Genomic DNA, 22,365 nt, shown 5'->3' on the forward strand with positions numbered 1-22,365 from the left:
GAGTAATGAAAGCTATGACCTTACAAAGACTTATACACAAGTGTTCAAAACAGCTTTATTTAGAATAGCCCAAAACATAAAACAACTCAAATGACCATCAACAGGTAAATAGATAAACAATCTAAAGCATATATAATGTAATACTTCTCAGCAATAAAAAGAAATCAGCTATTGATACCTGCAATGACATATATAAATCTCAAAATAAGTATGCTGAGTGAAAGAAGCCAGAAAAAACGAGTACATATTTTATGATTCTATTTATGTGAAACTAGAAAATGCAAATTTATTTCTGGAGATAGCAGATAAGTTGTTATCTGGTAAGAGTGGAGGGAAGGGAGGAGGTAAGAGTGATGAACTACAAAAGGGCATGAGGAAACTTAGGGATAACAGATATGTTCATTATCTTGATTGTGGTAATGGTTTCATGGGAATATACATATGCCAAAGCTTATCAAAATGTATACTTTAAATATTTACCGTTTATTATATGTCAATTTTACCTCAATAAAACTCTTCAAAAATGTTTTGCTTATATAGTAGAATTTTGTTTTATATCTCAATATATTGTTGAAAGCTTAATGGTTGTGGTGATTCCTGCCACATAGTAAATGTTCAGTGAACAGAAGGTCTAGTTAACCTTCTTTGAAGATTAACCTGAAAAAAAATGTCAAGAAATGTGGCTCTTTTAAAAAATATTACCTATCTAATGGGTATAAGGAAGACCCTGATCTGAAGTAATTGAGAACTAGAGCACCTCAGAGAATTATACTTTTTAAAATATAAAATTTTAACTATGACCTGTAATAAGTTTATTGGAAGGCATTATTATATGTCTATATATTAGATTGTGATGTAATACAACACTAAGTATCTTGCTCCATCAAATCTGAAAAAATATAAAGTGAAATAGATCTCATATTTGTCTTTTCTTTCACTAATGTTGGAGTTGGGATTAAATTAAATATTTAAAGTTCTAAGAAAACATAAAAGAAAAGCCCAAAATTATTCAAATTAGATTATGAAACAAAGAAAATATTAAACTCCTTTGGAGTATGAAGGAATATTTTTAGTTTCTAAGTTTAGAAAAAAGCAGTGAATATGTTTATCAAATTTTTTTTTATCAGACTTCTGGTTTATCAGACTTCTTACAGTTGCACATGTAAGGAGCTTGGAAATCATTACTCTGTCCTAACAATAAGTAAAAACCTGAACAGATTGAAAAATCAACAACTCTTCTTGGATTCATGAGAGAGGGGAGGACACAGGGGAAACCATGCCCCTGAGATTGGGAAGACAGGCAGATGAATATAGGAATTAAAGTCTTCCCAGAGCCAAGACTCAGTAGTAGAAACTGTCATGGGAACCAGTGCCAGAGTAAAAAACAAAAAACAAAAAACCCACCACCAACAAAAAGCCTGAACCTAATCAATGAATTGGTGGAGGCTCACTGTGGACAACTCTGAGAGTTAACAACTCCACAAGGACCCAGTCATGCTGGTCCCCCACAATATTGTGAGATTTACGTCTAAGACTGAACCAAGTACACACAGTGAATAACAGAAAAATCCCCTCAGGGTTTCATCAGGGGGAAGAAAAAGGAACCATTTTGAAATATGCCTGAGTGCTCTGTTCTTAAGTAGGCCTGCCCTCAGGAGAAACTACTTAACCAGAACCTAACCTGCCAAGGTATTTTCAGAGCCTAACTGACCTAGTGAAAGAGAAATATCCAACTGCAGCTGGCTCTAGGCTTGCTGTCCAACCAAAGAGGGGAGGAAAAAAAAACCTGAGAAACACTTGTGAAAATCACAGCTCAGAAGCATGGACTCACTAAAAGACTGAGACCTAGTTATAGGCCTATAAAATGCTTCCTCTCCCCTCACATCTCATCACATTACTAAAGGCCTATTTACAGCAGTTCCTTTTACTTGGTACATCATATGTGGCTATCAAGAAAACATTATAAGGCATACTAAAAAACAGATAAAATGAGCATCAGAACATCCCATGGCAGGGATGTTAGAATTATCAGACCAGGAATTTAAACAACTATGATTAATATACTAAGGACTCTAATGGATAAAGTACACAGAGTGCAAGAACAGATGGGCAAAGTAAGCAGAGAGATGGAAATTCTAAGAAAAAACCAAAAAAGAAATGCTAGAGATGAAAAACACTTTAACAGAAATAAAGCTTGCCTTTTATGGGCTCATTACCAGACCTGACACAGCTGAGGAGAGAATCACTGAGCTAGAGGATATAATAAATGAAGCCTCCAAAAGCACAGAATAAAGACTGAAAAAAAAATGGAACAGAATATCCAGGGACTGTGGGACAACTACAAAGGTATAACAGACTCATAATGGGAATACTAGAAGGAAAAGAAAGAGAGAAAGGAACAGAAGAAATACTTGAAACAATAATGACTGAGAATCTACCCAAATTAATGTCAGACACCAAACCACCAATTTAGGAAGCTCAGAGACCACCAAACAGGATATATGTCCCAAACACTACACACAGACATATAATTTTCAAACTACAGAAAATCAAAGGTTAAAAAAAAATCCTTAAAGAAACCAGAGGTAAAAAACACCTTACTTATAGAGAACAAAGATAAGTATTATACCCAACTTCTCTTCAGGAACCATGCAAGCAAGAAGAGAATGGAGTATATAAGAAATAGAGCAGAGGATCATAGGGGAAGAGAAGGAAAACTGAATGGGAAGAAATCAGAGAGGGAGACAAACCATGAGAGACTCTGGATTCCAGGATACAAACTGAGGGTTGTGGAAAGGGAGGTGGGTGGGGGGATGGGGTAATTGGGCATTAAGGAGGGCACGTGGTGTGATGAACACTGGGTGTTATACGCAACTGATGAATCATTGAACACTACATCAGAAACTAATGATGTACTATATGTTGGCTAATTGAATTTAAATTAAAAAAAAAAGAGAATGGAGTGAAATATTTAAACTGTTGAGAGAAAGAAATTTCAACCTATAATTCTGTACTCTGCAAACTTATCCTTCAAACATAAAAAAGAAAGATTTTCTCAGACGAATAAAAATTGTGAAAATTTGTTGCTAGTAAACCTGGCTTGCAAGAAATGTTAAAATAAGTTCTTTTGAGAGAAAGAAAATGATATAGGTCAGAAACTCAGATCTACATAAAGAAAAGAAGAGCATGAGAGGAGAAATAAGTAAAAGAAAAATTAATTTTTCTTATTCTTAACTGATCTAACAGATAATAGTTTGTTCAAAATAATAGCAATGATAAAAAAATAAAAAATAGCATTGATATATTCAATTATGCATGTTTATGTATAGATCATATATATATGTATATGTATGTTTATATATAAAGGGACCTGGGTGGCCCAGTCAGTTGAGTGTCTGACTCTTGATTTGGGCTCAGGTCATGATCTTGGGGTTATGGGATCGAGCCCCAAGTTGGGTTCTGTGCTCAACAGGGAGTCTGCTTCTCTCCTTCCCCCTCTTCCCCTTCCCCCCTCAAATAAAGATTTATTTATTTGATAGAGAGAGTGGGAGGGGAGTGGTAGAGAGAGGGAGAGAGAGAATCTCAGGCAGACTCCCCACTGAGCCAGGAGCCTGACATGGGCCTCAATCTTACCACCATAAAGTCATGGCCTGAGCCCAAATCATGAGTCAGACACTCAACTGACTGAGCCACCCAGGTGCCCCAAGGTATAGTATTTTTTGAAAGGGGATGTAGATTAGTTGCAAACGTATATTTCAAACTCTAGGGCAAACACTAAAAAAAAAAGTAAAAAAAAAAAGGTATAACCAATATGCTAAGAAAGGAGAGAAAATGGAATCATATAAAATGTTCAATTAAAACCACAAAAGAAGGCAGAAAAAAAGTCAAAGAGAAAAATAGGAACAAGGAACAGGCAACAAGTAGAAAACAAAAACAAATATGGTAGATATTAGTCCAAATATATAAATAATCACTTTGGATATCAATGGTCTAAATGTCCCAATTAAAAGACAGATGATCAGAGTGGATCAAAAAGCATGACCCAATGTTAAACTTTGTATATAATGCTTTATAATTTAAAAGCATTTTTTATTTTTTTTTCATCAGGATAAGTGTACTCTTTAATACCTATTTCCTATTTCACTCATTCCCCCACCTACCTCCCCTCTTATAACCATCCTTTGTTCACTGTAGTTGGAAATCTGCTTCTTGGTTTCTCATTCTCCCTTTTTTCCCTTTGCTCATTTGTTTTGTTTCCTAAATTTCACATATGAGTGAGATCATGTGGTGTTTGTCTTTCTCTGACTGATTTATTTCACTTGGCATTATTTTCTCTAGCTCTAGTCATGTTGTTGCAGATGGCAAGATTTCACTCTTTTTTATGATTGAATAATATTAAATTGTGCCCCCCTCCAAATCCATATGTTGAAGTTCTAACCCCCAATGTGATTGCATTTAGAGATAGGGCCTTTAAGGAGGTGATTAAAGTTAAATGAGCTCATAAGCACAGTGTTCTAATCCAATAGGACTGAAGAAGAGGAAGAAACACCAGACACTTCTCTCCCTCTTTCTCTCCACATGTGCACAAAAGAAAAGCAATAGGAGGGCACAGTGAGAAAGAGGCCATCTGGTAGCCAATGACAGAGGCCAAATCTGCTGTGATCTTGTACTTCTAGGGTCCAGAACTGTGACAAATAAATTTCTGTTGTTTAGGCCACCCAATCTGTGGTATCTTGTTATGGCAGTTATTATAGATGTTAGTAAAGAATTGAGAATGATACTATGAAGGAAAGAAAAAAAACAACCCAACTATATGTTGCCTACAAGAAACCTACTTCAAGAATAAAGACACATATAGAGGCACCTGGCTGGCTCAGTTGGAGGAGAGTGTGACTCTTGATCTCGGGGTCGTGCATTCAAGCTCCACGTCAAGTGTAGAGATTACTTAAAAATAAAAACTTTAAAAAAAGACATATGGCTAAAAAGTAAGTGTATGGAGAAAAATACACTGTACTAACACTAACCAAATAAAGCAGGAGTAGCTATATTAATTTGAGACAGAGCAGATATCAAAAGAAAGTTATCAAGAATAAAGTAGGATATTACATAATGATAAACGGGTTAATTCTCCAATAAGACATAACAATTCTTAACAAGTATGTGCCTAACAAAAGAGCATCAAACTGCATTAAGTAAAAACTGATAGGATTGTGAGAAAAAACAGATGAATCCACTATCCATATATCATAGATTTCAACACCCCACAGAAATGGAACAAATCCAGCAGTAGAACTCAACAACACCACCAATGAACTGGATATAATTGACATCTACAGACTACTTCACCCACTAATAGCCAATACACATTGTTCTCAAACTCACACGGAACATTCATCAAGGCAGATCACATTCTGGGCCATAAAACACAACTTAACAAAGTGAAAAGAATAGAAATCATACAATTTCTTCTCTCATACCATAATGGAATTAAACTAAAAGTCAATAACAGAAAGATAACTGGAAAATCCCCAAATAGATGGAGATTAACAGAATTCTAAATAACATGTTGGGGCTAAAAAGAACTCTCAAGAGAACTTTTAGAATATTTTGAACTAAATGAAAAGGAAAACAACTTATCAAAATGTGTGGGATGGATTGGGGGGAAAGATGGCAAAGGAGTAGGGGACCCTTTTTCAACCGGTCCCCGGAATTGAGCTGGGTATCTACCAAACCACTCTGAGCACCCACGAAGCCACCCTGAGATGTAAGAAGATCTGGATCTCTACAAACAGAATATCGCAGGCGGTTGGTTTTGAGGTGCGAAGCAGGGACTCGTGATTCCGCGGGCAGATATCAGGGGATAAACGGCAGCGGGAGGGTGCCTGGCCGCGGGGATCCTACACTGCCGGTGAGTGACAGCCTCGCGCGCTGGGGACGGGCACAGACTCGCAGACCGGTAGCGGTGGGGAAAAGACTTTAGGGCAGCCCCCGGGGTGGAAACCTGGAGCGGCGGGGTCACGCCTGCGAACTGCATGCCCCGGGTTTCCGAACTGCAGCCCCCCACCCCCACCCCCCGGGTCGGAAACCCGGAGTGGCAGGGTCGGGCCTGCGAACTGCAGCCCCCGGGGTGGAAACCCAGAGTGGTGGGGTCGCGCCTGCGAAGTGCAGCCCCCGGGGATGGAAAACCGGAGCGGCGGGGTCACGCGGGTGAACTGGGAGCTGCTGGCGGTTTTAGAAGCACAAAGGGCAGAGACGTGCTCCAACCTGGAGGCAGGACTGGGAGCGCTGCAGAGGGGTGCACAACCCAGGCCGCTGCAGTTTATAGCAGCACGGACAGAAACGGAGACGGTGTGGCCTGGAGAGCTCACTGAAGAACAGACTGCGGTCTCTCTGCTCTGAGGCGGAGGGTTGGAAACGGTCTCTTCTGCTCTGACTCGCGGAAGAGACGTGGAAAGCCGCCAGGGAAAGCCGCCAGAGAACAAAAGCCACAAAGACTGATTCCTGCTGAGCCCATCCCCCGCCACAGGGGGGCAGGGCAACTCCGCCCAAACAGGGTTGCCTGAGTAACAGCGCGGCAGGCCCCTCCTGCAGAAGACAGGCTGGGAAAACAACAGGCCAGCAACCCTAAGGTCCCAAGAAAACAGGTGCATCTTGCTTGGGTTCTGGTCAATAATTTGGACTCTATACATTCCCTCAAACACCCATCAACAGAATGACTAGGAGGAGGAGCCCCCAAATAGAAAAGACTCAGAGATTATGACTTATGCTGCAGATTTACAAATGGATGCAGATATAACCAAGATGTCGGAGATGGAATTCAGGCTAGCAATTGTGAAGACAATGGCTAGAATGGAGAAATCAATTAATGGCAACATAGAGTCTCTAAGGGCAGAAAGGAAAGCTGAATTCGCAGAACTTAAAAATGCTATCAATGAGATCCAATCCAATCTAGATAATCTAACAGCTAGGGTAACTGAGACAGAAGAGAGAATAAGCGATCTGGAAGACAGTATAATAGATAAAAAGGGAAAAGAGGAGGCCAGGGAAAAACAACTCAGAATCCATGAAAATAGAATCAGAGAAATAAGTGACACCATGAGGCGTTCCAATGTCAGAATAATTGGAATCCTGGAGGGAGTGGAGAGAGAGAGAGGGCTAGAAGATGTATTTGAGCAAATCGTAGCTGAGAACTTCCCTAATCTGGGGAATGAAACAAACATTCGAGTCCTAGAGGCAAAGAGGACCCCTCCCAAGATCAAGGAAAACAGGCCAACACCCTGGGGTGTAATAGTAAAATTTGCAAATCTTAGAACCAAGGAAACCATCTTTTTTTTTTTTTTAATTTTTTTATTGTTATGTTAATCCCCATACATTACATCATTAGTTTTAGATATAGTGTTCCATGATTCATTGTTTGTGCATAACACCCAGTGCTCCATGCAGAACGTGCCCTCCCCAATACCCATCATCAGGCTAACCCATCCTCCCACGCCCCTCCCCTCTAGAACCCTCAGTTTGTTTTTCAGAGTCCATTGTCTCTCATGGTTCTTCTCCCCCTCCAATTTCCCCCCCTTCATTCTTCCCCTCCTGCTACATTCTTCTTCTTCTTTTTTTCTTTCTTAACATCTATTGCATTATTTGTTTCAGAGGTACAGATCTGAGATTCAACAGTCTTGCACAATTCACAGCGCTTACCAGAACACATACCCTCCCCAGTGTCCATCACCCAGTCACCCCATCCCTCCCACCCCACCTCCCACTCCAGCAACCCTCAGTTTGTTTCCTGAGATTAAGAATTCCTCATATCAGTGAGGTCATATGATACATGTCTTTCTCTGTTTGACTTATTTCGCTCAGCATAATACCCTCCAGTTCCATCCACGTCGTTGCAAATGGCAAGATCTCATTCCTTTTGATGGCTGCATAATATTCCATTGTATATATATACCACATCTTCTTTATCTATTCATCTGTTGATGGACATCTTGGCTCTTTCCACAGTTTGGCTATTGTGGACATTGCTGCTATAAACATCGGGGTGCACGTACCCTTTCGGGTCCCTACTTTTGTATCTTTGGGGTAAATACCCAGGAGTGCAATTGCTGGATCATATGGTAGCTCTATTTTCAACTTTTTGAGGAACCTCCATACTGTTTTCCAGAGTGGCTGCACCAGCTTGCACTCCCACCAACAGTGTAGGAGGGTTCCCCTTTCTCCGCATCCCCGCCAACATCTGTCATTTCCTGACTTGTTAATTTTAGCCATTCTGACTGGTGTGAGGTGAATCAAACCTCAATGAGATATAACCAAGGAAACCATCTTAAGGGCAGTTAGGGGGAAGAGATTCCTTACGTGCAGAGGGAGGAACATCAGAATAACGTCAGACCTATCCACAGAGACCTGGCAAGCCAGAAAGGCCTGGCAAGACATATTCAGAGTACTAAATGAGAAGAACATGCAGCCAAGAATACTTTATCCAGCAAGGCTTTCATTTAGAATGGATGGAGAGATGCAGAGCTTCCACGACCGGCAGAAGTTGAAAGAATATGTGACCACTAAGCCGGCCCTGCAAGAAATATTAAGGGGGTTCTATAAAAGGAGAAAGACCCCAAGAGTGATCTACAACAGAAATTTACAGGGACAATCTATAAAAACAACGTCTTCACAGGCAACATGATGACAATTAATTCATATCTTTCAATAATCACTCTCAACGTGAATGGCCTAAACGCTCCCATAAAACGGCACAGGGTTGCAGATTGGATAAAAAGACAGGACCCATCCATATGCTGTCTACAAGAGACTCATTTTGAACCTAAAGATACATCCAGACTGAAAGTGAAGGGATGGAGATCTATCTTCCATGCCAGCAGACCTCAAAAGAAAGCTGGGGTAGCAATTCTTATATCAGACAAATTAGATTTTAAACTAAAGTCTGTAATAAGAGACACAGAAGGACACTATGTCATTCTTAAAGGGTCTATCCAACAAGAAGATCTAACAATTGTAAATATCTATGCCCCCAACATGGGAGCAGCCATCTACATAAACCAACTGTTAACCAAAATAAAGAGTCATATTGATAACAATACATTAATTGTAGGAGACCTCAATACTCCACTCTCAGCAATGGACAGATCATCTAAGCAGAAAATCAACAAGGAAACAAGAGCTTTGAATGATACATTGGACCAGATGGGCCTCATAGATATTTACAGAACATTCCACCCTAAAACAACAGAATACTCATTCTTCTTGAGCGCACATGGAACTTTCTCCAGAATAGACCACATACTGGGTCACAAATCAGGTCTCAACCAATACCAAAAGATTGAGATTATTCCCTGCATATTCTCAGACCACAATGCTCTAAAACTGGAACTCAATCACAAGAAAAAATTTGGCAGAAATTCAAACATTTGGAAGCTAAAGACCACTCTGTTCAAGAATGTTTGGGTCAGCCAGGAAATCAAAGAAGAACTTAAACAATTCATGGAAATCAATGAGAATGAAAACACATCGGTCCAAAACCTATGGGATACTGCAAAGGCGGTCCTAAGGGGGAAATACATAGCCATCCAAGCCTCACTCAAAAAAATAGAAAAATCCCAAATTCACCAACTAACTCTACACCTTAAAGAACTAGAGAAAAAGCAACAAACAACGCCTCAGACACGCATTAGAAGAGAAATAATTAAAATTAGAGCAGAAATCAATGAATTAGAAACCAGAAACACAGTAGATCAGATCAACGAAACTAGAAGTTGGTTCTTTGAAAGAATTAATAAGATTGATAAACCACTGGCCAGACTTATCCAAAAGAAGAGAGAAAGAACCCAAATTAATAAAATTATGAATGAAAGGGGAGAGATCACGACTAACACCAAGGAAATAGAAACAATTATTAGAAATTATTATCAACAACTATATGCCAATAAACTGAGCAATATGGATGAAATGGAGGCCTTCCTGGAAACCTATAAGCTGCCAAGACTGAAACAGGAAGAAATTGACAACCTGAATAGACCAATAACCAGTAACGAGATTGAAGCAGTGATCAAAAACCTCCCAAAAAACAAGAGTCCAGGGCCTGATGGATTCCCTGGGGAATTCTACCAAACATTCAAAGAAGAAATAATACCTATTCTACTGAAGCTGTTTCAAAAATAGAAACAGAAGGAAAACTTCCAAACTCATTCTATGAGGCCAGCATTACCTTAATCCCCAAACCAGGCAAAGACCCCATCAAAAAGGAGAATTTCAGACCAATATCCCTGATGAATATGGATTCCAAAATCCTCAACAAAATCCTAGCTAATAGGATCCAACAATACATTAAAAGGATCATCCACCACGACCAAGTGGGATTTATCCCCGGGATGCAAGGGTGGTTCAACATTCGCAAATCAATCAATGTGATAGAACACATTAATAAGAGGAGGGAGAAGAACCATATGGTCCTCTCAATTGATGCAGAAAAAGCATTGGACAAAATACAACATCCTTCCCTGATTAAAACTCTCCAGAGTATAGGGATAGAGGGAACATTCCTCAAGTTCATAAAATCCATCTATGAAAAACCCACAGAGAATATCATCCTCAATGGGGAAAAGCTGAGAGCCTTTCCCTTAAGATCAGGAACACGTCAAGGATGCCCGCTCTCGCCACTGTTGTTCAATGTAGTACTAGAAGTCGTAGCAACAGCAATCAGACAACAAAAAGAAATAAAAGGTATTCAAACTGGCAAAGAAGAAGTCAAACTCTCTCTTTTCGCAGACGACATGATACTCTATGTGGAAAACCCAAAAGACTCCACCCCCAAATTACTAGAACTCATCCAGCAATTCAGTAATGTGGCAGGATACAAAATCAATGCACAGAAATCAGTTGCTTTCTTATACACTAACAACGCAACTGTAGAAAGAGAAATTAGAGAAACGATTCCATTTACAATCGCACCAAAAACCATAAGATACCTCGGAATAAACCTAACCAAAGAGGTAAAGGATCTATACTCTAGGAACTACACAACACTCATGAAAGAAATTGAAGAAGACACAAAAAGATGGAAAAATATTCCATGCTCATGGATCGGAAGAATAAACATTGTTAAAATGTCTGTGCTACCCAGAGCAATCTATACCTTCAATGCGATCCCGATCAAAATTCCAATGACATTTTTCAAAGTGCTGGAACAAACAATCCTAAAATTTGTATGGAATCAGAAAAGACCCCGAATCGCCAAGGAAATGTTGAAAAAGAAAAACAAAGCTGGGGGCATCACGTTGCCCAATTTCAAGCTATATTACAAATCAGTGATCACCAAGACAGCATGGTAGTGGCACAAAAACAGACATATAGACCAATGGAACAGAATAGAGAACCCAGATATAGACCCTCAACTCTATGGTCAAATAATCTTTGACAAAGCAGGAAAAAATATGCAATGGAAAAAAGACAGTCTCTTCAATAAATGGTGCTGGGAAAATTGGACAGCCACATGCAGAAGAATGAAACTCGACCATTCTCTAACACCATTCACAAAGATAAACTCAAAGTGGATGAAAGACCTCAATGTGAGACAGGAATCCATCAAAATCCTAGAGGAGAATATAGGCAGTAACCTCTTTGACATCGGCCACAGCAACTCAAGATATATCTCCAAAAGCTAGTGAAACAAAAGCAAAAATGAACTTTTGGGACTTCATCAAGATAAAAAGCTTCTGCACAGCAAAGGAAATAGTCAACAAAACAAAGAGGCAACCCACAGAATGGGAGAAGATATTTGCAAATGACACTACAGATAAAGGGCTGGTATCCAAAATCTATCAAGAACTTCTCAAACTCAACACCCAAAAAACAAATAATCAAGTCAAAAAGTGGGCAGAAGAGATGAACAGACGCTTCTCTGAAGAAGACATACAAATGGCTAACAGACACATGAAAAAATGTTCATCATCATTAGCCATCAGGGAAATCCAAATCAAAACCACATTGAGATACCACCTTACAGCAGTTAGAATGGCAAAAATGGACAGGGAAAGAAACAACAAATGTTGGAGAGGCTGTGGAGAAAGGGGAATCCTCTTACACTGTTGGTGGGAATGCAAGTTGGTACAGCCACTTTGGAAAACAGTGTGGAGGTTCCTCAAAAATTTAAAAATAGAGCTACCCTATGACCCAGCAAGTGCACCACTGGGTATTTACCCCAAAGACACAGATGTAGTGAAAAGAAGGGCCATATGCACCCCAATGTTCATAGCAGCAATGTCCACAATAGCCAAACTGTGGAAAGAGCCGAGATGCCCTTCAACAGATGAATGGATAAAGAAGATGTGGTCCATATATACAATGGAATATTACTCAGCCATCAGAAAGGATGAATACCCAACTTTTACATCCACATGGATGGGACTGGAGGAGATTATGCTAAGCAAAATAAGTCAAGCAGAGAAAGTCAATTATCATATGGTTTCACTTATTTGTGGAACATAAGGAATAACATGGAGGACATTAGGAGAAGGAAGGGAAAAATGGGGGGGTGGGGGAATTGGAGGGAGAGATGAACCATGAGAGACTATGGACCTGAGAAACAAACAGGGTTCTAGAGGGGAGGGGGAGGGGGGATTGGTTAGCCTGGTGATGGGTATTAAGGAGGGCACGTACTGCATGGAGCACTGGGTGTTATATGAAAACAATGGATTGTGGATCACTACATCAAAAACTAATGATGTATTGTATGGTGACTAACATAATATAATAAAATTAAAAACTACAAAGAAAAATAATAAATTAAAAAAAAAGAAGAAGATGTGGTCCATATATACAATGGAATATTACTCAGCCATCAGAAAGGATGAATACCCAACTTTTACATCCACATGGATGGGACTGGAGGAGATTATGCTAAGTGAAATAAGTCAAGCAGAGAAAGTCAATTATCATATGGTTTCCCTTATTTGCGGAACATAAGGAATAGCATGGAGGACATTAGAAGGAAGGGAAAAATGGGCGGGGGGAATTGGAGGGAGAGATGAACCATGAGAGACTATGGACCTGAGAAACAAACAGGGTTTTAGAGGGGAGGGGGGAGGGGGGATTGGTTAGCCCGGTGATGGGTATTAAGGAGGGCACGTACTGCATGGAGCACTGGGTGTTATACGAAAACAATGGATCGTGGATCACCACATCAAAAACCAAGGATGTATTGTATGGTGACTAACAACATAATAAAATTAAAAAAAGAAAAAAAGAAAAAATGTGTGGGATGCAGCAAAAGCAGAGCTTAGAGGGAAATTTATGAATGCATTAAATGCAAATATTAGAAAAGAAGAAAGATCTAAAACTATTATCTCAGTTTCCACCTTGGGAAACTAGAGCAAGTTCAATTTGCTCCAAAGTAAGCAGGAAAAAAAGAAATAACAAGAATTAGAACAGGTAAGTGAAACAAGTCAGAGAAAGACAAATGCCATATGATTTCATTTATATGTGGAATCTAAAAAACAAACAAAAATGAGAAACAATATTCATAAATATAGAGAACTAGTGGTTGCCAGAGGAAAGAGGGTTGGGGAATAGGCAAAATAGGTGGAAGGGATTAGGAGGTACACATTTCTGGTTATCAAATAAAGAAGTTACAAGGATGAAAAAGTACAGCATAGGGAATATAGTCAATAATATTGTAATAATTTTGTATAATGACAGATGGTAACTACATTTATCATGGTGAGCATTTCATTATGTACATAATTGCTGAACCACTATGTTGTACAGTTGAAACTAATATATGTCAACTACACTTCAATCAAAAAATTAAAAGGAGAAAATTAGGAATTCAAGTGAAAAACTTAAAGAATGGCTTTTTGATGATTTGAAGAAATTATTAAATTTTTTTAGTTATGTTAAAGGATATTGTGTTACGAGTTTTAAAAGTCCTTACCTTTAGTGAAATATACTGAAATATTTGTGGATAAGATGAGATGACTAGAATTAGCTTCAAAGTAATCAAAATTGAGGGAGAAAAAAAGTGGAGGTATAGGTGATATAAGGGAGGTTATGGGGTGGTAAAAATTGAAGCTAATAGATGAGTAGTTTGAGGTTCATTAAACCATTATATCTGTGTTGTATATATTTGAAGTTTTTCACAATAAAAAGAAAATAAAAATCAATACTTTAATAAAAAATGATTAGAGCAGAAATCAACGAAATTTAAAACAGGAAATCAATAGAGAAAATCAATGAAACCAAAAGCTGGTTCTTTAAAAAGATTTTAAAAAATCAATAAGCTTCTAGCCAAGTAAACTAAGAAAAAAAGGAGGACACAAATAACTAATATCAGAAATGAAAGAAGGAACATCACTACAGATCCCATGGAAATTGAAAGGCTAATAAAGCAATATTATGACCAACTCTATGCCCATAAATCTGTTAAACAAAATGAGTGAATCAACTCCTTGCAAGACACAGTTTGCCAAAATTCACACAAACATACAATCTGAATAGACCTATATCTATTAAAGAAATTGAGTTAATAATTAGTAACCTCCCCAAACAGAAAGCACCAGGCTCAAGTGGGTTCCCCAGTAAATTTTATGAAATATTTCAGGAAGAAATTATACCAATTCTCTACAATCTCTTTCAGAGGATAGAAGCAGAGGGAATATTTCCTAACTCATTCTATGAGGCCAGCATTACTGTAATACCAAAACCAGATAATGGCTTTACAGGAAAAGAAAGCTATAGACCAATATCTCTCATGAACATATAGATACAAAAATCCTCAACAAAATATTAGCAAATTGAATCCAAACAAGTATAAAAAGAATGATAAACCACAGTCAATGTGATTTAGGTATGCAAGGCTGGTTCAATGTTTGAAAATTAATTAATGCAATCCATCACATCAATAGACTAAAAAAAAAAATCACATGATCATATCAATAGATGCAGAAAACTCATTTGAGAAAACCTAACACACATGCATGATAAAAGTTCTCAGTAAACTAGAAACAGAGGGGAACTTTCTCAACTTGGTAAAGACTATCTACAAAAAACCTATAGCTAACGTCCTTAATGTTGACAAATTCAGATCTTTCCTACTAAGATCAGGAACAAGGCAAGAAAGTGCCCTCTCACCATTCTTTTTTAATATCATACTGAATGTCCTTGCTAATATAATAAGGCAAGAAAAGGAAATAAAAGGTATATAAAGTATATAAAGTCTTTGCAGATGACATGATTGCCTATGTAGAAAATCCAAAAGAATCAACAAAAAACCTTCTGGAACTAATAAGTGATTATAGCAAAGTTGCAGGATACAAGGTTAATATACAAGCATCAGTTGCTTTCCAATATACAAGCAATGAATAAGTGGAATTTGAAATTAAAAACAATACCATTTACATTAACACCCCCCAAAATAAAATATTTAGGTATAAATCTGACAAAATATATACAAGATGTATATGAGAAAAACTATAAAACTCTGTTGAATAAAATCAACATTTGGATATGGTGATGCCTTTTAAGATATAACACCAAAAACATAATCCATGAAAGAAATAATTGATAAGCTAAACTTTATTATAGTTAAAATTTCTCTGTGAAAGAATATGTCAAGAGAATTAGAAGATAAGCTGTAGGCTGGAAAAAATACTTACAAAATACACATCTGATACAGGACTGTTATCCAAAATATACAAAAACTCTTTTAAACTCAACAATAAGAAAACAACCAACCCGATTAAAAAAATAGGCCAAAGACCTTAACAGATTCTTCACCAAAGAAGACATACAGATGACAAATATGTATATGAAAAGACACCCCACATCATATGTCATCAAGGAAATGCAAATTAAAAGAACAATGAGATATCACTACACACCTATTAGAATGGCCAATATCCAGAACACTGACAACACCAAATACTAGTGAGGATATGAAACAACAAGAACTCTCATATGTTGCTGGTGGATATGTGAAATGGTATAGTCACTTTGGAATACAGTTTAGCAGTTTCTTACAAAACTAAACAATTTTTACCATATAATTCAGCAATTGTGCTCATTGGTATTTATCCACAGGAGTTGAAAACTTATGACCATACAAAAACTGGTCCATGGATATTTACAGAAGCTTTATTCATATTTGCCAAAAATTGGAAGCAACCAAGATGTCCTTGAGTAGGTAAATGGATAAATAAATTGTGGTACATCCAGACAATGGAATATTATTTAGTACTAAAAGAAATGAGCTGTCAAGACATGAAAAGACATGGAGGAAACTTAAATGCATTTTACTAAGTGAAAGAAGCCAATCTGAAATGGCTACATATTGTATGATTACAACTATATGACATTCTGAAAAACGTAAAACTATAGAGACAATAAAAAACATCAGTAGTTGCCAGAAGTTAAGGAGAGAGAAATGTATAGGCAGATCACAGAGGATTTTTAGGGCAGTGAAAATATTCTGTATGATACTGTAATGATGGATAAATGTCATTATACATTTGTCCAACCCATAGAATGTACAGCACCATGCATGAAATTATGGCCGTTGGGAGATTATGATGTGCCATGCAGGTTCATCTTGGGAAAAAAAAAAAATTACCGTTCTGGTGAGTGATGTTGATATTTAGGAGACTATGCATGTGTGAGGGCAGAGGGTATATGGAAAATCTGCACCTCCCTTTCAATTTTATTGTAAACCAATGACTACTCTAAAATAAGTGTCCTTTTAAAAAATCCACAATCTTACCTAAATTAATTCACCTTTAAGATGTATCAAGTCACTGAAAACTTTATACAAAAATTTCCTTTCAACAACATTGTTTTCTTTCAAAGTACAATATACCTATATGTCTTCTCCTCTTTTTAATATTTCACGGTAGGAAAGATCCTCTGGCATCTGTCAACAAGATGAAATCTGAATGGCTGTGGATTCTGATTCTGATTCCTCCACTATTTTGCTAGTTTTTCTTTGCTACAATAGCCTCCATTCTTTTCATGTCTAACCTGAAAGCCAGAGAAGCCTGATTAAATAGATGATAAAAAAAAAAAGAAAAAAAATAGATGATGAATATTCCACAGTTGTATGCAAATACTGTATTTAAAGAATTCTCTCCTGGAAGAGAAAAACACTTGCTTGGTATGACCCCAAGAGCTTAAACTGGGACTGGTTGGTAGAAGCTACAAAAAAATATTTTACAGTAAGGGAAATGTTAGAACTGCATCAGTAGAATATGTTGACTTAGTCAATAATGAGCTCCCCAGCATGGTAGGTGTTTGAGAACAGGGCTAAATGTTTATTAGGGGAAATTCAAGTCTCTGTTTTCAATGAGGCTAGGATGAAGTAATCTGCATGGGATAAAAATTCACAATATTACTAAAAATTTGCAACAAAAATGAGCCCCCAAAGTATTTTTGGTAGGTTTTAAAAACTTAATTGAACTATATGTATAGAATATGATTTCTCAATGTCAGAATAGATAGGTTTTTTGTTCCTGTCAGAGTGGAACCCAAGTTATTTGACAATGTTGTTGTTAGGATATGCAAGTTAAGAACCACTGAACTTGGGATACCTGAGTGGCTCAGTTGGTGAAGTGTCTGCCTTCGGCTCAGGTCATGATCCCAGGGTCCTGGGATTGAGCCCTGCATTAGGCTCCCTGCTCAGTGGGGAGTCTGCTTGTCTCTCTCCCTCTGCCCCTGCTTGTGATCTCTCTCTCTGACAAATAAATAAAATCTTAAAAAAAACAAAACAAAACCACTGAACTTGATGGTATTCGTTCTAGAAATTCACTTGAGTTTTGACCACCATAAAAAGCAGTTCTAGAAATTCACTTGAGTTTTACCACCTTAAAAAACAGTTCTTCTCTACTGAATATACCAAAAATAAAAAATTACTTTGAGTACTTAAAAATGCAGATTCTGGCTCTTACTATCACCTCCCCCTGATCCCCAGCATTTCTTACCTAATATTTTGTTGTGGAACCCGGGCATTTGATTTTTTTTTAAAGATTTTATTTATTTATTTGACAGACAGAGAGCAGGAGAGCACAAGCAGGGGGAGTGGCAGACAGAGAGGGAGAAGCCGTCTCCCTGTAGAGCAGGGAGCCCAACTCGGAGCTCCATCCCAGAACCCTGGGATCATGACCCCAGCTGAAGGCAGTCCCTTAACCAATGAGCCACCCAGGCGCCCCCGGGGGCATCTGATTTTTAACAATTATTCTAAGGGATTTTTATTGTCAGTAGTCATAAAATTACACTTGAGAAACACAAAGAAGAGAGTAGAAAAGATCAACTCCCAATCTTTTTATCCAAATATTTATGAGAATGCTACAGAACTTTGTGTTCAGATGAATTTCATCTTTTAAAAAAACAAACACTGACACATTTTGCTTTTTCTTCTATCTCAGGGCAAAAAGCCAAGATGAAATTTATAGTACTTGCTGTCGCTGTTGGGCTAACTTTGCTGCTAGGAGTCCAAGCCATGCCTGCCAGTCGCCTCTCTTGCTACAGAAAGACCCTAAAAGATCGCAACTGTCACAACCTTCCAGAGGGAGTGACTGACCTGACAAAGATCGATGTCAACGTCCAGGATCACTTCTGGGATGGGAAGGGATGTGAGATGATCTGTTACTGCAACTTCAGCGAATTGCTCTGCTGCCCAAAGTAAGGAAATGTAATCACAAAGTATATGGCTATGAAATGTATGCATAACAACTCTTTCTTAAGACAACTTTATATGTGTTTGCTGAAATTAATCACCCTTTTTTAGTAAAATCCTACTTAAATCTCAGCTATTTTCTAGGATCATCACCGTTGTGTATGAAACTGTTTTCATTTAAGAAACAGAGTTTGGCAGATTTTAATAAAACTAAATATATAAAAAAACCCAAAAAACAAACAAACAAAAAACTAAATATAATCCAGAAAATTAATAACACTCCAATATATTAAATTCTAAATTCCCTGACTTTTACCACAAAAAAATCTACCAGTAGGAGAGGCCAACTTTAAGGTTGATATCTTAAATCAATTTGAAAACCAATAAAAGGCTTTAGATAAAAGATCCTAGTGAACAGGGCCACATAATTAATTGGACAGAGAAGTGGTAATGGTCAAAGAAAAACTTTCCAGCTCTATGTATGAGTTAACCAGAAATGAACTAAATAAAAATTATCTACTGACTTGGAAAAGAGATGCATTTTAAGGATAATACAGTGGCAGATAAATCAATAATTTTTTTTGGTTCTTGTTTTTAAAATCATCTTCTTCTGATACTGAAGAGCCTCAAATACCATGATCTTGGCTATTTCATACTGAAATTAGCTCTTTCAAATTACTTTCAACACATGTCATCATATTTTCATTTTTCTAAGAAACCTGTGAGGTAGAAAGAACAGATATAATCATCTTACGAAGGAAAGATGCAGAGAGGTAAAGTGACCAGCGTCATCCCACACAACTCGTTAATATCAGTACTGAAACTAAAATCCAGGTCTTCTGATTTGGACCAGATATTTTTTCTAACAAGGCACTTGGGTTCTTAATGTGTGGTTCCCAGATCAGCAGCTTCAATATCACCTAGTTCTTATTAAAGATGCATATCCATTCTGGAGCCCTCGACCAGACCTACTGAATTAGGAAGACTGGAGGTGAGGCCCAGCAACTATGGCTTAACAAATCCTACAGGTGATTCTGATGCATGATAAAGTTTGAGAATCACTTGTACTAAATGATATCAAGAACGTGAGTAAACGGATTCCATTAAAATGACTTAATTTTTCCCAGACTACATAAATGAAATGCTATTTAATATTAAAATACCATGTTTGCTCTTTTGTAATTAATTGTAAGACCTGAAGCCAATTTATTGAGAAGTACTTGTATTTAATTTATGATATAATTTTGTGACCATCTGTGTTAATGGATGAGAATAGAAGTCTGGATACACAAAAGTAATTTCTATCTGATTTTGCTTACCTTTTCCCCAGTACCAACAGATTTATATTGCTAAATATATTTCCTTTTTTCCCCCTGTAAACACAAATTCTAATTTGCCATCCTATATTCCTCTCATTTGTATTGAGATATAATTGACATACAGCACTGTATGTTTAAGGTATACAATATTATAACTTGGCAGACATATAGCACAAAATGGTTACCATAATAAATGTAGTTAACATTCATCACTTCATATAGTTACCCCAAATGTTTTCTCCTTGTGATGAGAACTTTTAGAATTTACTCTATTAGCAACTTTCAAATACATGATACAGCAGTGTAAACTATACTTACATTATAGTTTACACACTAAGTATATTTCTAATGAGCCATAATCCTGATAAAATTTTATATTATTTTCATGCATTTTAATACTTTACCTAATGTGATCTTTTCAGTAACAGTTGAGTTGAATAGCTTAACATTTGTCCTTTCCCTATAAAACCTAGAAATTTATTTATTGACATTCTAAGAATTTTTTAACCTTCTATTTCTTATCTGTGGATTTAAACTTCATGGCCCATCTCCACTCATATCAGAGAAATAATACTTCCGGTATGATCATAAGGTTTTGAAATCATTTAATTTTTCCTTTTCTTTATAGATAAAGGATAGCATAATATCAAAGGCAAAGGGGTGGAAAGTAGGAGACTTGATTACTTTCTTGATCTTTGTTGCTCCTGTGGCAAGTCCTCCCACTCATTCTCTTGGTACTTTATTCCCTAAAAAGAATAGTTATGTCTGAAATCCTGGAAATCATTGTCCATTTTTAACCCACTAAAGACTAATAGATATCTTAGTTTTCACCTGAATTTAACTGATGTCCTACTTTCTTTCAGAGATATCTTCTTTGGACCAAAGATCTCTTTTGTGATTCCTTGCAACAATCATTGAGAATCTTCATGTATTCCAGAGAACATCATCTCTCATTTCCCACAAATTGCACTATGTCAACATAACTGCATTTCAAGTTTCTATCCATACAATAAAGCACAGATTCTATAAAGTCTTACTTGTCTAAGACAGTAAACTTGTGTTTAAATAAGTAGTAATAAAAATTAATTCAATTTAAATTTTCTGTGGACATTGTTAGCACTGGTTAAAAATTTGGGCTAGAAAATTTTCATCTATGAGGTGTTCAGTAGGCTCAGGATTTTTGAATAGTTGATTAGCCATACTCCTTGCTCAAAGGTTGAGAACTTTTAGCTCTTAGTTGACAGTTACTGACCATGTATACTTAATGGAAAGAATCAGATATAAATTGAGGTTCTTAGAAGGGAATCTAGAAGATTTCTAGTAAGAGGGTAAAAGGGCTGGGGCACTTGGCTGACTCAGTTGGTAGGGCATGAAACTCAATCTCAGGTCCTGAGTTCCAGCCCCATGTTGGGAAGAGAGTTTACTTAAAAAAAAAAAAAAAAAAAAAAAAAAAAAAGATGATAAAGGGAGCCAATATTTAAGTACATATTATGTATGCCAAGAATTTTAAGTGCATTTTCACTTCGCTCTCTCAAAAAACAACAAAAACCTTCACGGTAAGTATTCTTAAACCCATTTTTTAGATATTAAATTAAGTTTAACATATTTGCTAAAAATCAAATGTAGCCCATACACAACACACATTCACACACAGCTGTATCCTTAAAATTATGATGTTTATCCCTGATGTATCAATTCTTCTTTAGAATAACATATATTAAAAGAAACATGTAATGGATTAGAATTAAAGTCACATGAATGTTAAAGGTAAATAAAACAGATGCCTTGAAAGATATTTTCTGATAGAGGCAGCTTTGGACTATGCCCCATATCTTAGGAAGTATGCATTGACTAGTGGCCATCAGAGGTAATTTCAGAAAGTCCTTCATGCTATAAAAATTTATTAAATGCTTGCTAAGTGCCAGCTATGATTTAGATTTGGGGATGCAGTAATAAATAAGATGGCCTTGTCCTTTTGGAACTTGTATTCTTTTTTTTTTTTTTTTTTAAGATTTTATTTATTTATTTGACTGAGAGAGAGAGACAGCGAGAGAGGGAACACAAGCAGGGGGAGTGGGAGAGGGAGAAGCAGGCTTCCCGCGGAGCAGGGAGCCCGATGTGGGGCTCGATCCCAGAACCCTGGGATCATGACCTGAGTTGAAGGCAGACGCTTAACGACTGAGCCACCCAGGCGCCCCTGGAACTTGTATTCTAACAAAAGTGTAATAATTACAAACAAATATTTATAAATGTGAACCCTGCTAAAAAGAGGAAGTATAGAGGACTATACAAAGTATTATTATGGGGAAAAGTTTGAGAAGTATCATACCCTGTAGTAAACCTAAGAGATATCATTTTGTCAATAAAAGTGACATTATT

At 37.2% G+C, this 22,365-nt stretch overlaps 1 protein-coding gene across 1 annotated transcript in view; it reads left to right on the top strand.

Annotated features, from left to right (window-relative positions):
* The window catches only part of SCRG1 (stimulator of chondrogenesis 1), a 31,780-nt gene extending 9,834 nt beyond the window's left edge, over window positions 1-21,946 (top strand). Inside the window, exons 2-3 of the mRNA XM_032389169.1 lie at window positions 18,417-18,672; window positions 20,850-21,946. Of these exons, the coding sequence (XP_032245060.1) occupies window positions 18,431-18,672; window positions 20,850-20,904 (297 nt within the window). The 5' untranslated portion in view covers window positions 18,417-18,430 and the 3' untranslated portion in view covers window positions 20,905-21,946. The remainder of the gene's footprint in view (window positions 1-18,416; window positions 18,673-20,849) is intronic.
* The last annotated feature ends 419 nt before the right edge of the window (window positions 21,947-22,365 follow it).

Source organism: Phoca vitulina, unplaced genomic scaffold, assembly GCF_004348235.1.
Source record: "Phoca vitulina isolate PV1807 unplaced genomic scaffold, GSC_HSeal_1.0 scaffold53, whole genome shotgun sequence".
NCBI lineage: Eukaryota > Metazoa > Chordata > Mammalia > Carnivora > Phocidae > Phoca > Phoca vitulina.